The 16903-nt window shown below is 48.6% G+C and overlaps 3 protein-coding genes across 3 annotated transcripts; 2 read left to right on the forward strand and 1 right to left on the reverse strand.

The window, feature by feature from the left end:
- Positions 1–5731: 5731 nt before the first annotated feature.
- N7473_008073 (grainyhead-like protein) lies at positions 5732–8223 on the forward strand (the record flags this gene model as incomplete). Its single annotated transcript, XM_057154013.1, has 5 exons — positions 5732–5745; positions 5852–5995; positions 6056–6589; positions 6650–7854; positions 7910–8223. 5 exons carry the CDS (start codon positions 5732–5734, stop codon positions 8221–8223), a joined length of 2211 nt encoding a protein of 736 aa, XP_057008351.1.
- A 4219-nt stretch (positions 8224–12442) lies between these two features.
- On the forward strand, positions 12443–13607 carry N7473_008074 (uncharacterized protein; the record flags this gene model as incomplete). The annotated part of the gene is made up of 4 exons (XM_057154014.1): positions 12443–12518; positions 12573–12626; positions 12709–12759; positions 12823–13607. 4 exons carry the CDS (start codon positions 12443–12445, stop codon positions 13605–13607), a joined length of 966 nt encoding a protein of 321 aa, XP_057008352.1.
- A 353-nt stretch (positions 13608–13960) lies between these two features.
- N7473_008075 (uncharacterized protein) lies at positions 13961–16300 on the reverse strand (the record flags this gene model as incomplete). The annotated part of the gene is made up of 1 exon (XM_057154015.1): positions 13961–16300. The coding sequence occupies one exon, from the start codon at positions 16298–16300 to the stop codon at positions 13961–13963; it is 2340 nt and encodes a 779-aa protein (XP_057008353.1).
- Between the last annotated feature and the right edge of the window lie 603 nt (positions 16301–16903).

Consider the following 16903-nt stretch of genomic DNA (forward strand, 5'->3'; position numbering starts at 1 on the left):
TCTTCTTTTTGGGTACTTTGTGACTCATTGATTGTATTCTTTTCTGATCGCCGTGACCATCCGATATTGTATCAATGTAGCTATACTCGGTCTCCCTCTCTCTCTCTCTATCAGGTAACACCGGGACCTTTGCTTCTTTTTACTAAGTTCTGACAACACCTTTAGCCCTCTCAAGGACTTTTGATTTTTGACTTTGAAACTACGCACCATTAACAATAATAGCCATCGGACATGCAGGACCCCATTTTAATTTTCGCCACACCTTCTTCCGCGACCCTCCTGCACATTCTCATTGGTAAATTGTCTCATTCCGTCCGTTCCGCCCAGCTTCGTAGCTCCAAAGAAAAACGTCAAAAAATTCGTAGTGTGGCCCCCGCAATATATTGTGGCTGATGCCTCTTCCTCCCCGACGAGAGAAAGGAGATGGGAGTATTATCCGCGGCTCAGTATCCAATAATGATAATCAACCAGCTATGGCCAAGCACCCACTGTGGCGGTGGAGCGACACATTTGACTACTGTTAGTCGGATACCACAATCCGAAGTGGCAAGGCCGTTATATATCATGACTGGCTACACCCTCAAGGGCCCTGGTCGCACATGGTCGAAAAATACATACACGCAGCCTGCACGGTCGTCCGGGATTCTATGACCACCGACACTCCCAAGCGCCGTCTTGAGCCGAAGCGGAAAAGGCAGCCGCTCCGTTTGTTGTGCCGTCTTTCGACTTCGTAAAACCAGATTGTTTTTCCCTATCTACCGTATGAGAATATACCCCGTCGCAGGCACCGTTAGGGGCGCTGATGGCGCGAGAGATCTACACGCCTGCACCGGCTATGACTGGACGGATATCTGCTCAGTTGTGTACATGGCTAAATGCAATCTATACTGTCGAGATACACCGATGATAAACGAGGGTCCGTGACCGTATCCGCGGTCGATGTCGTATGTTTTGGCATTTGACATTGCAGCATGCTCATTTGTCTGATAGTTGATCCGCGATATCGCCCCGCCCGCTTCTTCAATCCGACCAGCCAGAGGAGGCGTACATCGTGGCTGATATGCACGCTAATATGTCGATCGCCCCTCGTCTCCAGCTTGTTCCCCCTTTGTCAGAGAGCGATCTACCAATCAGGATGTCTCGATCAGAGAAATGATGAGAGAACCGACTCTCGATATCGATATCGTTGCCCTGTGCTTCAGGTTCCACTTGTGCTTGGTGCATCGTCAAACGATAGACGAGTTACATAAAGTAAATGCCGCTGCCTACTAATAATTCGACGCGACCCCCCGCGGTCCCGTTTGTTTGCTACGTTACTTGGATATACCTACTCCACGCATTTCCCGTCCATAGTATAAACACGAGTCAGTTACTGTACATCCTCTGGTCCACCATGTTTCCCATTCTCCCCGGTGGCGTCTGCCCCTTTGCCCCACTGTCGAACGCCCATGACGTGGTGGCTGCTTTAATTGCCCGGACTACTCCGTATTATTTGTTTGCACTTTGGATTTAAGAATTCTGTCGTGATAACTTTGGTTCAATCCGCAATTCGTCCGAGTCACCTATTTCGATGCCACCGGAAAATAGTTCTGACGTCAGGCACTGGTTGAGGGTTCGCGCGGCGACCGTTGGATGATATGTGGGGAAGGTGCCTTAATCGGGGAGCTCGGTAGGGCAGATACCTTTTCGAACCGTTCCAATTAGTATCGCAGGGATGCTTTGTCCCATGCTCCGAGGGTATCCCGAATTACTATCGAGTCAAAGAGGCAAGTGATATTCAATGGTTCCGTTCATGAAGCAGCCAATGCTTACGCGTAGTGTGGCGAGTGGAAAATTTCTCCTGTAACTACGGTGTGGCTGTTAGTGAGGCACGGAGTACTTTTGTATGGGTGTAGCCGTCATACAAAAAATTTTACTGTAGGTTATACTGAAATACAATGATTCATTGTAATATGTTGACAAAGATACACACTAGTGAGATACGCATATGATTACCATCGTGGAGCATTCCCGTATGCTGTAGCTTGTAGCTTAAATGCCATTTCCACTCGGGCTTTCCGCTTGAATGCCCGTGCTGAGGTCCTAATACCTGTGCGGAGGAGTCCTTCTTCCTGTAGAGGGCATCCTAGTTAATTACCAACTTTTTCTATCACCGTGTGTTAAATTAGTAGTTTCAAAAGCGTGACAGTTATCTCTTTAAGCACTGAAAAGTACGACGGTCGGCGATTATACTGTCCATGCACATATGCACTTATGCAGAATTGCAGTACTGGAGTATCTTATGGCGGACAAGGCAAGTATCCCTGCCGCATTGGGACACCTCCCCTTGCCCTTGATTAGATATTTTCTTCTTCAGAGAGCCCGGCCTCCTTAGCCGACCAATCAGAGGCCAAGCGTACAAATATACACTAGTCCGTATTTGTCACGATCTTCAATTGGCAGTTCTGAACTTCATCAGATCGATTTTGTCATTGTGTCGCGGCTCCAGTCGGGAGAATAATAAGGGATTACGACTGGAGCCTCGCAATATTAACCCCATCAGCAAATCCCGTAGCCGAGGGCAAATAATATGGACGGCGTCCACGGCATACACATTGAATCTGGCAGTCAGACGCCGCGACAGCCCCATCGCGGGGCTCCAAGCTCCGTGCGCGTCAGGTATCCACTTCGTACTGACCATGTACCGTACCGTTTTCGGCACATGCGCCGAGCCGTCCGACCCGCGGTACCAGCCTTCTGATTGGCGGGTTCCCATGCCAGCAATGAACAGCTCGGACTAGACGTGCCAGACGTACTGTTATGGACAGGTATATATTACGGTATTGGGGCCGGAACAATACGACCTACGAGGGATGACCCTTGATGTGTATGTGATATTGGTATCTCTGCATTTTAGGCTCGACAAGAGCCCGTAAAAGCGTTAATTGAGAGCTCTACCTGCAAACGTCCACCTGCATTGGATCCGTCCCAATGGTCCTGGACCCTGTCAGGTCAAAAATAAACTGATCGAACACTCACTAGGGCCAGGGCGATCCATGGAATCGTCTGCCGATCTTCCAATTCAAGCCACGTTGGAGTCGTGTCCACGGGGCTTTTTTAAACCACCGCCACAAGATGACAATGTGGCGTGCATGTCTCAACAATCTCGTTCTTTAAATTTTGGGGTACTGTGTGATGCTATGTGTGGAAACTTAAATATTGCGAATTCTCCCATCGCAAACCAAGGTTGCGAAAGTTGCCCTCGCGAAGCAAAAAAACGCCAAAGGGACCATTGAAGCAATACGTCGTCAGGCCAAAGAGCTACAGTAACCTCGATGACAATGCTGTACTACTCCCCTCGGCCTGACCAACCGCCTTTTAGACAAAGCACGGCCACAGAAGCTCGTTCCATGGGCAGAGCATTTTAGCCACACTTCATTCACCTAATCAAACTCATCTCTTTCATGCTAGCCGCTCGAAACAATTTCGTTGCCTCCGCGGTTCATACCGCCTGCTTTTATCATGTGGTCAGGACAGTAGGGAATACATTTCCGCACTCACTCTCATTTGTGACAGGGATGAGGGGCGTGCCCCTTCAGCCACAAGCAGCCGCTGAAAGCCACCAATGACCCCTGGTTGTTGACTAGTATGGTGCGTCGTAAGAGAAAGTTAGGTAAAGGCTTAGGGCCACTGACACGTTTTGGTGGGAGATTGCGTCTAGCATAGCCAAATTTCCAAAATACATCAATATCTCTATATCAATGCCCTTCAAGGTGCATATCCTCTTTATTCTTTATATCACATTCTACCTGTCAGGCCATAAGGCACCGCCGTTAGCAAGGTGTGGCGGGAGTGGGGGGAAGCTCGAACCCAGAGGACTGGTACTCCCTTTGCAATCGATAGACGGAGTGCATCCGGCTGGTCCAAAGTGTCCCTGGGGTCTTCAGGGCCCAAGAAAAGAAAAAAAAACAGAAACCCAAAAAAGGAACATAAAGGACAAATACCATCATTGAGGTTTATGGTCTGATATCATTTCACGCGGCAGGCCGTGGTTAAGAAAAGGCCGCGTTATGCTATGATTTCATTTTAGCAATCGCCATGCCCTTCCTTATGCTACTGTCTTTATTTGGTACATACATAATTGGATTAATCATGATCTCGATGAGTGTGTATGGTACTCCGTACCATCTCGAGGCAGGTAAATACTCCGATAATACATTGTATTTGATAAATTACACTCCCTTTCTCACTATGTTCACCTCCATTCAGTTACCGTATGTCCCATTTTAATTCCTTATTTTTTAATTTTCCCATTCTTTATTTCCCCACTGATTCTTCCTTGGGTCTGGCGTCTAAATCCCGTCCAATTAGCCTTCCTGATCAGCCCGATCCAGCCAAGATCCATAATTCCTTCCATTTCCTTCTTATTCATCATTTCGTTCGTTGCCCTTCCCGTGCTGTTCATCCATCCACCCCTGGTACCAATCATTTCTATTCAAAGGAGCTGAAATTAAAATCAACTAAAAAAAATATAGATCGAAATAAGAAAGAAAGAAAAAAAAAATTTACCATCTCATCAGCCTTTTGGCGCTTATCGATAGGCTTGCAAGTAATGGCAATTACAATATTACAGACTATAGCCTATGGTAGCAGTAGTAGTATTGCAGTAATAATTGCTCGCTCCTGTCTCCCCTTTACAGTGTTGCTACTGTACCACCTTTTCTCCTGTGATTTTTGGCCTCGAATGGAAAATCTTCCGAAAGAAAGAGACCAGCTCGCTCTGACCATTCTCCATTCTCCATTCTCCGTGCTCCGTACTCTCTGTACTTTTCCATACACACTTTACCCAGGCTTACGCACCTTACACTATTCCCATTATTACAGCATTTTCCATTTTCCCTTGACTCCATCCGTATCCATTCTTACCCAACCACAACCCACCACCTCTTCCCCCCGATCTACTACACTTCTTTCCACTCACCTCACCATCCCCCCCTCTCTCTTCTCCTTCCCCCTACCACATCTTCAACTCCTGTGGCTCAGTTGATGTCAGTTAGTTCCTCAGGCCCCTTCCTATACATCGTCATTGGAGGGCTCGATGGACCGTACCGTCTTTACTATTTTTTCCTTTTCCCTTTCTTAGCCCGCTCGTCATAGGTCTCCGCCCCTCCTTCCACCACCCCTCGCCTCTTCAACATTTCTCATCTAGATAAAAACGGGGCGTTGTCACTATTTTCTACTTCACTTTGGCTCCTTGGTCGACACATAAACTCCATTTTGTACAATCAATATCGTCCATTACTTCGGCATTTGGAGACATTCCGCGACCTTCCCTTGACCGTGACATCTACGCCTTTTTTTTTTTTTCGAGGCTCGCATGTCCCCGACCCCAAGAAGATCGCGCGTCAACCTCCGACTGTCCTTATATTAAATCAGTCTCAACTGGATATCTCTCGATCGACCTGCCCTTGCTACCTTCGGTCCTCTGACCTGCCAAACCCTCCATCTGATTTCCGCAAGTAACGAAGCTCAACCGAACGACCACTCCAGCGTTCGGAAACCCGGGGGAGAGATAGCAGACCTTCTCCTCTGCCACTCCCCGGACCACGACAACACAGCGCTCGTGGTCTTGCCAAATTAGCCCACTTCAGATATTGCAACAAAGTCTGCAGTCTTCTCTTTCCATTCTACCCGACACTTCTTCGAGATCCGGCGCATACCTCGGCGCAAACTACTCGTAGAGTTACTCTCAATGTTCCGCAATCGGTGCGTGCCCTTTCTTTTTTCTGCACATGCATAAATGGCATTTGAGCCTCTTCTCTCAGAAAAACGAAAATAAAATGGCCACTAACATATTTTCTTTGAACTTTAGCAACAACACCCAGAAGCCTGATGATGAGTTCATCAGTCGCTTCCAAACCACATTCGCGGATATCGTTCCCCGACGGGCCAGTCAGGCAAATGCCTCACACAGCACATTTCCCGCCGGGACGGCAGATCCCATGGTCTCGAACAGGTATGCCGCCCAGTATTATGCCAGTCCGGGGCTAGAAGCTGATGTGGCACACGGTTCCAGACCGATGGAACACCACGATCTGAAAATGGAAGAGCACGACATGAAATTCCCCAGCGAACGAACTCCCCGAAATCTTCAAGATCTCAACTTTACGCCCTCATGGATCGATTCGCAATCAATGACGATGATGTCTCTTGCCGGGCAGCACCCGGGATTCTATACGCCCAACTCGGGGGGAATGGGTGCCATTTTCCACAATCAGGCCGGTGACCTACACACACCCACCGCTGGGTTGAATATGATTACGCCGCTTTCCCTCACCAACCCGATCCCCATTAACCAACATAATGGCCCGTCTACGATAAACCACTTCAATCAGCAATACCTCGCCCAACACATGCCCGATATGAATCCCTACATTCAACAACAAGCTTTTGCGCCAAGTGCATTCTTGCACCGCGACTCATTTGAAGCTATGGATGAGTCGGTGGACAGCACGTCTATCCACAGCCTTTCAATTGATCAAGCATCGAACATTTCCGCCCCCACGGAATACTCGGGTGCTCTCAATCCGAGCTACGTCGAAGGTGAAAAGTACGTGATTTCTTCCTGTCAGTTCAACTGTCACCCTACTAACTATACCTTCCGCGCCAGTTTCCGCTATAATGTCTCTCTACGAGCCCCGACGGCAATGGTAAAGCACCCCCGAGAAGTTCCGATCTCTTACCTCAACAAGGGTCAAGCATACAACCTCACAGTCGTGGACTCTAACCCGCCGATGGTCGGCTCTGAGCCGCTTCAATACCGAACATATGTACGAGTTTCCTTTGAAGAAGAAGAACAGCGTTCGAAGCCGGCTGCTTGCTGGCAACTATGGAAGGAGGGCCGTGGCATGAGCGAGTCACACCAGCGTGGAGGTAAGCTTCTGGCAGTGGAATACGTGGACCCACACCAAGGTGGTGAGGACCACAAGCACCGTCAGATTCAGGTTGAGCATGCGTCTTTCGATGGATTCTGCGTGACTTGGACCGCCAATCCCTCTACCGTCACACCTGATTGTTCGATTCCTGTGCGATTCAATTTCTTGTCTACCGATTTCAGTCATTCCAAGGGCGTGAAGGGTATTCCAGTGCGATTGTGTGCCAAGACGGAGCTCCTGACACCAGGCGATGAGTCGGCCAGCCCCCGCGAAGCGGAAGTGTGTTACTGCAAAGTGAAGCTTTTCCGTGACCACGGTGCCGAGCGCAAGCTTTCCAACGATATCGCGCATGTCAAGAAAACGATTGAGAAGCTGAAGCAGCAGATCGCTCAGGCAGAGATGGGCGGTGGTTTTGGCAAGCGCAAGCGCGGAAGCAACGCCACGGCGAACATGAAGCCGTCAGACCGGTCTAAAAACCCGAAACACAAGCGTACATGGTCCATGGGCTCCCAGGATGGCCAACAAGAAAAGTTGTCTTTGGAAGATGACTTGCAAGCCAAGCTGGTCATGATGCAGGACATGTTCTCTTCTACCCGCACTATGAGTATTCTTGCATTGCGTGGTGACGATGAAGATGACCCTGACTTGTTCCCTGTTCGACTACCTGCTGAAGGCGAATCCATCAAGGTGGAGCCTCTTAGTCGGCAGAACACGGGTGCTTCACACTCTATGGAGTCTTCAATTCTTTCTCCAATAAGCAGCAATGTTTCTTTGAACTCACCCCAAGTACACGAGAGCAAATTGGCTGGTATGAAGGATGTGAAGAACCCAACGACTGTTCCGCGGGTTACAACCGGTGATTCCATCTCGAATGGATTCATCGAGGCCGTTGATATTGACCCGACATACCGGCCACCCGCGGAGCGTCCACCAAAGCCTAGTATGTATAATTCCACGACTCTTAGTCTCTTGTCACTATTCTAACTATATCACAGTTGCATGCTTCTACGTCCGCTTCGCAGGTACCGACCAGGAGCCCGATTACTACCGTGCCATCTATCTCACCGAGCGCACGGTACGGGACCTGATGAGAAAGATCTCCGAGAAAAATCACCTCGACCCCTCTCGCATCGTGCGTATCTTGCATGTCAACCAGAACGGCCTTCGAATTATGGTTGATGACGATGTTGTCCGCGAGCTCCCGGAGGGACAGGATATGATTGTCGATATCTACGAATCTCCGGCTCCTTCGGCTGCGAGCGATGATTTGTCGCCTGGTACCCCGGTGGAAATCAAGTTGACATACTGATTTCGCCTTCGCCTCACCTTGCTACAACTTTTGATCTTTCCTTTTCTCTCCGCTCGGTCTCATTCTCTGCCTTCCTTGGCATCGAGTTGCACCTGGTGTGTAATTGCTTTTTTTGGAGACCAATTTCTGTGGTCTTCCAATCTTTAATTATCTTTTTTCTTTATTTTTCCTATCGTCATTCGTCATTGGGTCGACGGTTCTTCATCATTTACAGGGAGTTGGATCCGGAGGTAATACACGAGTCTCCGAACAATGATACCCTGTCGCCATATGTTATTTTTTGCTTTTTTTCTGATGATGTCATTGATTCTCAGTAAGGGCGTTGGTATCTATTTCATTCCTTCGCCGACGCTGTGTCGAAGGGCGACAGTGCGAAGAGTCGCTGATATACAAATACTGCGCTTTGCTACTCTCGATACCGCGATGATCCGCTTCTACTTTTCGATCTTGTTTTCTAATCCTGTTTCGTCCGTCTGGTCTCGGTTCGACGCACAGGATGTTGATACCCCGTTCCAAAGTCCTGATCTATGTCGCGTGTGTCCTCTCTGCATTTCTTTTTTTCTGATCTATCTCGTTCAGCGTTTTGATTGCTCTTATCTATATGTGACGCTTATTTCTCTTCTCCTCTTTTATTGTTGTGTTGGGGCGCATATACACGGACTTTGGATCTTTTTGATACAGACAGTCACTAGGGACGGGGTTATAAATCAACATATTTGATGCACTAGGTACAAAATACGACAACCTACTGATTCATCAAAACCTTCTTTCCACATTTCCATTCCTGATCATTAGACTCGTGTAGAAAAAGCCTACGCCGTCAGCGTCTTAAAATTTGATGCTTGGCATTACTCGGTGTTAATGAGATAGACACAAACCTAGTGGATAGGTCGAAATTAGAATTTCGGACCTAACACCAGCAAAAGGACTGACATTTCATAAAAAGCATAAATCTAACCTCCTTGTCAAAGTAGCTTCCACCTCCATGCCAGACAAAGATAAAGAGGCAACAGACACCCACGAAAACTCCAGCTCTGGCCAAGGATACAACATAGATAGTGGCTTGAGCTTCCACCGCCCCTTTACGGAGCAGTACAGGAGATTAAGAGTTTTTGGGTGAAAGACCCACCCCCAGAGCCGGTCCCAGTAACCAGGTAACTCGCTTAGGGCTGTCTAGTCCACAAATCCAGTGAATCCACGGGCTGGCCGCGGGTCGAACCACGCTTTTCCATCGTCTTCGACTTAGATCTGTGGCTTGTGTGCCATGGGTCGAGAATGGGTTAACGGGTGATAGTGTCTTGCATGAAACGGCGGTATGATCTCGGAGCTCCGGCGGGTGTGATTGGTCGGGGCACTAGGCCGTCTGTATCTTGGAGGTGTGATTGACGAATCTGGGCCTCGGGACGTGAGGAGGTTGTTTTCCTTTCCCCTTTCCGAGGCTTGGTGGGACTGGGGAGTGTGTGGCTTTTTTTGGGCTTGGGGGATGATGTGTGCCATGTGGGCGTTGATTAGGTAGAGTTTGATTGATGATAATATCAATGTTGTGTCACTGCTCTGCTCTTATTGCTCTGCTGGATAATTTCTCCGTTGTCTGATGCTTCGAGAGAGGGTCTTGTCTTGCATTAGTTAGGCGTTGGTCTCGGATGACTGTTATTTGGTCGAACTGGTTCGCTGTTATTGCTACTTCGAGTTCGAGGCTTGCTGTGCCATGTCCCATGGCGAAATTAGTGTTCTGTTACTGGGGCCAAACCGTTTGACGGACACGTTTAGGAAGCATACTGTAAATGGTCGTTTGAATACCTCATTGGCTTACCATTTGATAGTCTCATTTCGTTTAAGATTATCAAAGTAGATCACTTCATTCCCTTGAGTCTAGATATTCTGCAAATCTCCGTTGTTACCACTGTGTGAGACCGGTGTGTTTCATATTCGTTGACCTTCTCTTGTAAACGGTTCTATACCCACAGTTGCGACTCCCACGTTCTTCATCCTCCACTGCAGTAAATAGCTATGACGTCAGAAACACCCATTCTATCCTGGCACTCCCGAGTCATACCCCAGCATACGAACACTCCCAGCAGGCATCCATCCTGAATCACCACAGCTCGATCCAGAACGTTCTCCGGGTGCCTGCCGATCCAACCCCCCTGCTAGACTAGTAGACACACATCCCTTCCCTCTAGCTCAGTGGACCTCCGATCCATGCACAACCCCCCTCCATTCATCCCTTTCATCTATCATGCATGCCATTAGCGCTCATCTCTCGGGGAGACTTCCCAGCAAATCCCATCACTGCTTATTCTTCCTCAAACCTTCCCTATGACATCATTTTGTAGGTTCCTTGGCAGTGGGGCATTTAGGAATACGCCTCCTCGGTATTCCCTACAGTACGGAATTTCCGTAGAGTCCGTACACGCTCTAACCTGCCAGAATTAGATCCACCCCGCTAAATCTTTCCACGCGGGACGACCCGTTACATTACTTGGTCCAAACACGGGATGAAGTTGTGATGCACGTCTTTATACGATATTTCAAATGCTGGCTGTGAGGTACAGTATTTCGCTTTTTCGGTTCGATGGCGCCGTTTGTATGGAAGTACTGTACTGTGCTATTGTGGCTTTTCATTCCCCCGTTTAGCCAGCACATCCATGGATGGTTTTGGCGTTTTTGGCACTGCTGTACTTATTACTTCCTGTATGCGATATGCCCCGCTGGCACTGAAAGATGAGAGATCGTCTGCTTCATTCCCCTCTTCTGTTCCGCTTTTTTTGTGCGTCTGGACCGGTCGAGAAGCCACACTCGCTTACCGGCGTGATATGTATTTCCGATAGTGATCCATGTTTATGATTGGTATGATAGATAGTGAGAACAGCGGTCAAATGTGACTTTGACTCTGTGGTGTAGATAGTTGTAGCCACTATTCAGAGAGGCGCCCGTGGCGGTTTCAAAAGGCGTATCTAATAGTTTTGAGAGGCGTATCTTCCCCTGGTTACACAGAGTCTAGCCGGCTCGATTTGTTTTCCCCTAATTCTATCCTCCTGCTTCTAATCAAAGGAAATGATGTTTGATGCAACGCTGTGGCTGGTTTCCTTCGACTTAGATAGGAAGGCCCTTGTCCTGAATTTACTATATTCAATAGATCTGGTAAATTATTTAGTACAGTTACCTAGTGGAGCTTCCCCTGACAGCATGACCGTGGCGTTGGTGCTGCCTTAGATGTAGGGCTGGGAAATATGACATGTGTGGCTGGGTAGGTTTGTAGTTTAGTACGGGTAAACCATAGCATCGGGACTATATCTGATGGGTAGTGTGTTGATTGACCCTGTACCTTATTCGCGCTCATTCAAGAGAATTTTCTTGCGTACTGAGTAGAATTTAGGTCTTTCTTTTTGCTAGAATTATCTACTCACCAAAATGGGTTGTCTGGTGGGATATGAAGGTATTCGGATAACTACATGGTTTCTGTTACTGACTAGGGTTTTTGATATCTGCCCCTAGGTAGCTGTAGCACACCTTGTTTCAAACATCATTTGTCCGGGGATTTATAGAACCTTCCATGACTGAAAAATCCCGTCTTTCGGAGGTTCGTCTACTTATTAAATTGTAAAATGTTTCTGTATGCTTCGCCCTTATTGTCATCCAACCTGTTATCATTTTCTTCTAATCTACTTTTATGAAGACTATAGCTCATCATGTAATGTCCATCATTGCCGGGGAACGAATAGCAAAGAAGCTAATTATGCCTGAACTTGTCACTACCTCGATGGTAGAAAATAAGGTAGTATCTAGGACGTTGATCTCATTCTCTACTCTGAATTACACAAGCTCTTTCGGCGTGTTTACTCCTGCGTTGTACTCCTGGGAGGTGTAGTACATGTAACCTCAAATCTCCTTGTAACCACTATAGACAGCATCTTCCTTCTTAACGCTGTATGCCGATTTTGCCGGTGGTCACCATTAAAGACATCGGCACGAGGCAAGCACGTCGCCAATGACTCCGGGGGTCGTGCCTTCCTAGCCATGGGGGCACGACGGCCACCCCGTGACCCCGGTGCTTTTCTCTCTTCGTCTGGCGTTCTGACTCTCTTCTTCTTTTCTTCTCTTCCATCATTCTCTTCATCACCGCTCCTCGCGTTTTCCATCAAAAACACACTCGCTTCATCAATTTCGAGCTAACAGCTCTATCGACATTGGTTCCATCACTTCCTGTCGCGTCGAGATGTCTATCATCGCGAGTCTCCGCTTCGTGATGCTCCTGCTTGCCATTTTTATGGTGGGCGGGGGCTTCGCCCTCAGTAAGTTCACCGGTTGGACCCGCCTTAGGGACTTTCGCTCACATGTCGGTACAGATGTGGACGTTTTCGACGAGGCCCATGATGTCGTTGCTCGTAACGCTGCTGGTCGTACGTTTGTCTTCTTCCACTCCAGTCTCTCACTTCATCCACTCCAATCTCCAGCCAAGTCAAGCTGACCTTGTTGATACAGTGGATCGCTCCTTCGGTATGGCTGCTAACGCCTTTGTTCATGCTGCTCGTGGTAAGTCCTTCTCTGGTTTAACGAGGCCTGCATCATCGAGTGCCTGTCCTGACCTTGTAGTAGCCGTCGCCGAAGTCACTGGTGCCACCCTCACGGTTAGCGATGGCAAGCCTACTGAGACTTCCAAGGTCTCTTCCACCCTGACTGGTATCCCCGGCGTTACTTTCACGGTCGAGCCCACCAGCACTTCTCATGTCTCTTCCACCGTCATTGGAGTAACTCGTGTGACTGCCACTATTGAGCCCACCAGCACCTCGGAGGTCTCTTCCACCCCCATCCGTGTCACTTTGACTATCCCCACTGGCACTTCTGTGGTCTCCACCACCGAGACGGAGACGGAGACTGAGACTGAGCCTTGCGGTGGTGATGAGACTAGCTGGACTTTCACCATCGTTCCCACCAGCACCTTTCCTGCCTTGACTCCCGCTACCAAGACCGAGACCGAGACTGAGACCGAGGCTGTCAACTGCTCTCACACGACTCCCTGCCACACCTCGCAGACCTCGTCGACTGGATTTGGCATCACCATTTCCCTCACCAACACTGTCACTGGCACTGTCACCGGCACCAAGATCACTACCTCTTCCGGAGTTGCTGTTACCTCTGGTGTCGCTGTTACCTCTGGTGTCGCTGTTACCTCTGGTGTCGCTGTTACCTCTAGAAGCACTCTTGTCACCAAGTCTTCGGGCACTGGCAGCAAGACTACCGTTGAGAGTACCCCTGTCAAGTCAGGTACTTCTGCAGCCGGCACTGCGACTGCTACCACCGTCTTCAACGGTGCCAAGAGGCTGAAGGGCTTCAACTACGCCACTGGTTTCTACCTGCTTGTCTGCATGTTCGTTCTGTGAGCTGTCGACAGCATGCCTTTTCGGCTTCTCTACCAAAGCTACTAAGCGTGGTCGGTTCGGATTGCTAACGCCTTCATGTGCTTATGAAAAAGGCGACTCGGAGTTTGTTTTGCTTTCCTTTTCTGGGTGTGCCTGGGATACCATATCGGCTCCCTTCTATTTTCAATGTTTTCCCCTAATAACCAAACAACCATAGTGCGAGCATAGTCTACACCAGCTATTCAACACCTGGTCAACAAATTTCCAACTTGAGTGCCTTGTAATCTTGATTACTTCCACAGGTCTGGTCAAGTAATCCTGCTCTCTTAACATGGCCCCTCAGCAAAGTGAAGTTTAACGCCGATAATCAGGCCTCACTGAACTAACAGTGGAAGGTAATATCCTGTCGAGAGATCGCAATCCAAATCCTCTTGAAACTCCTTCCTTCTTCCAAGCCTGACCAACCTCGTCCACTCATTCCTAACAGCACTCCCGTTCGCAGCAGCAACAACCACATTTTCGTTACCAGGAACAATCCTCTGCACAGTAAGAGCCGCTTCCCCCAGGACAAAATGTTCATTAGGGCTCAACTTGTTCCCCTCGTTCCCATTTAGCAGGATCCGAGTATACAACGTTGTCTTTGGACGATTGAAATGCGCGACTTGGCACGGCATTGTACACGTTCGGGCATATCCGTGGTGTACTTCCATGCACCGTTGACTGACAACAGCGAATGTTGCAACGTCTCTGGCATCTTTGATGACTCGTATCCAATTGTTGGTTTCCCCGGTGGGGGAGGAGGAGGACGGGAATAGCTCGATGCGATGGGTACGTGGACTTCCTGTGAAAGGCCAGTATGCTTGTAGATGGTTTTCGTGGTCGACGCCGGTGTCTTCGAGGGCGATGATTGAGTTGAGGATTATGCGTCGAAGATATTCAATCCTTCTCGGATCTCCCTCTAGAGGGATATTGACTGGTGTGTCAATTTCGTCGGTAGAGAAGAGTTGAGTCCAGCAGGATTGTATACATTTGGGATCCGCTATTCGGTGTTCACAGGAGTTTGGTTCTTGTCGTGGTGTAAACATACTCGCGTGTCTCCTCGCTGTTGTATACGAAAGGCGAAGTGCATCCCAGAGTGTCACTCGGCGAGCATTCCCAGTACAGGCACTGACTTCCAAGCCAATATTGTGTGATAGAAGGGATCGTAAACGGGGCCTTCCATATTTGCAACTCTCAATGATCGATGTTTTCCATTTGCGTGCTGGATTGCGCTTATATTTTATCGTGCCACCGGCCTGAACGTAATTTCCCATCGTGGCTTGCATGGTCAAATCAAATCCTTCGAGGGTGTGATATGCGTTGTGTGCGCCGGAGGGCTGGAGTCGAGAGAGGATGCGTGCTTGGAGGTGGTTAATTGGTGCTCGACATCCTTCGTTGACACTCAATCCTGTCGTTGTAGACGACCCTGTGCCAATGAGGATCCGCGATGAACTGCACAATATAATCGGGCTTGCGGTTTCGTAACCCGTGTATGAGCGTGACCAATGACACTCAATCTCCGCTAGGGACTTATCGGTCTGCTTGTCGTGTGGAAGGGGAACAATGTATCCTGCCTCTGTTCGGATGAAGACGCCTTCATCGCCTACTCCACCCATTAGCCATACGGGACCCCACAGTTCTTGAAGGTCTTTGACTGTGAGTGACACCTTCAACCCATCCTTCTGTGACACATCTTGACCGGATTCGAGGATCCAGGCTGGTCCACTAACGAAGTCTTGCAAACAGGCCAAATCTCGCAAAGCGAAGGAGTGTCCTTGCCCAACAATGATCTCACTTAATTCCTCTCCCCAGAGGTTCTCGTCGAATCGGCAGACATGGGAGCCGGTGAAAGACACGAGGCCAACTGATAAGGCGTTGGTCAAAAACTGTAAATACTCAAGCTGATCCCAATTCGAGTCGGAAGAAGGGTCGCCAAAAGTATCGCGAAGCAATGGCCACTCAAAAATGGAGATAAACTGGGAAATCCCAGCTGCAATAGCGAGAGGCGACATTCTGTTAAGGGCGTCGTCAATGTCATGGATAGAAACCCGGACAGCGTTTGCAACGTTGGATCGGGATTGATCTCTAACCAAAATAGAGAATGAATTATCGCAAAAGCCCGCGTCCATCAGGTTTTGAAGTGCATCCCTGTTTCGCTGCATGGTGTCTCTGCATTCGAGGAGAGACTTTTCTTGCAGGTTGCGGCTCTTGATACCACAGATCTCTGCTGTTTTTTGCTCAAGAAGATCCAGCTTTCTATAATAGGCACTTGGATGGAGGATGTGTTCCATGTCCTCAAAATCTGCGATGCCAGTGTCGAGGTCAAAGTCCTCTTCTAGATCAGGCCGGGTAATGCTAGTTTCCATTGAAGTTGATTCTTCATCATCGGACTGTTGAGATGACTTGCTTGTATTTGAATCCATTGGTTTGAGATTGGGTCTTGGTGATTGTTTACTGCCTGTGTTCTTAAGAGGCACAAACGGTTTTTTAGCCAGACCCATGTGTGTATTGTCGTCAGATAAAGTGGTTGGCATCTTTATCTTCTCACCCGGACTCCATATTTCCTCGTCAATTGAAGCGAATTGCATGCCTTTCTGCCCCTCTCCACTGTTCTGGGAACTTCGGTACCAGAGTCCAGGATCCTCGTTTGCAGGTAACTCATAGATGGGTTCCATAGTTCGGGGATCATTCGTCAGGGTATCTTGCTTTGCATGCACCTCTGCTGGTACCTGGCTTTCATCTTTCTGAAGAGAGGGAATCTGCTGAGGTTTGTGTTTTCCATCCCCAAGATCACTTCTGGACTCACTGTCACCAGGTAATACCAAACAGTGCTTCATTATACACTGATAAAATGCATCCCAGCCTTGAACCGCGGTGGAACAGATAGCACACCGGTGTGAACATATCTGTGGAATTGTAGCCCTATCTAGCTCCTCTTGTCGTAGAAGTTGGCGGTGCTCAGTGTGGAAATGTCTCGTCAATTTATCCCGTCTTCGATATATTCTACCACACCCTATCTCCGGGCAGTGATACTCGTGCGAGGGAAAATGCCGGTCCATTAAATGCCTTTTGAAGACACTTCGGGTTCTCTCAGAGGTATACCCGCATAAGTAACACTGGTAGTGTTCTTGCGATGTATTGGGAACGGAAGACGCGACTGGGGCGACAAATTCAGGTTTGGGTTGCTCAAGGCTTTCAGTAGTAGTCGTTTGACGAATCAGATCTTCAACGTGGCTCATAAGTTCTTGCAGATCACTTCGTAGGTTTAGCAGTTGGGA

This window comes from Penicillium subrubescens, assembly GCF_028828155.1.
Source record: "Penicillium subrubescens strain IBT 31985 chromosome Unknown utg000005l_segment0_segment0, whole genome shotgun sequence".
Classification (NCBI taxonomy): domain Eukaryota; kingdom Fungi; phylum Ascomycota; class Eurotiomycetes; order Eurotiales; family Aspergillaceae; genus Penicillium; species Penicillium subrubescens.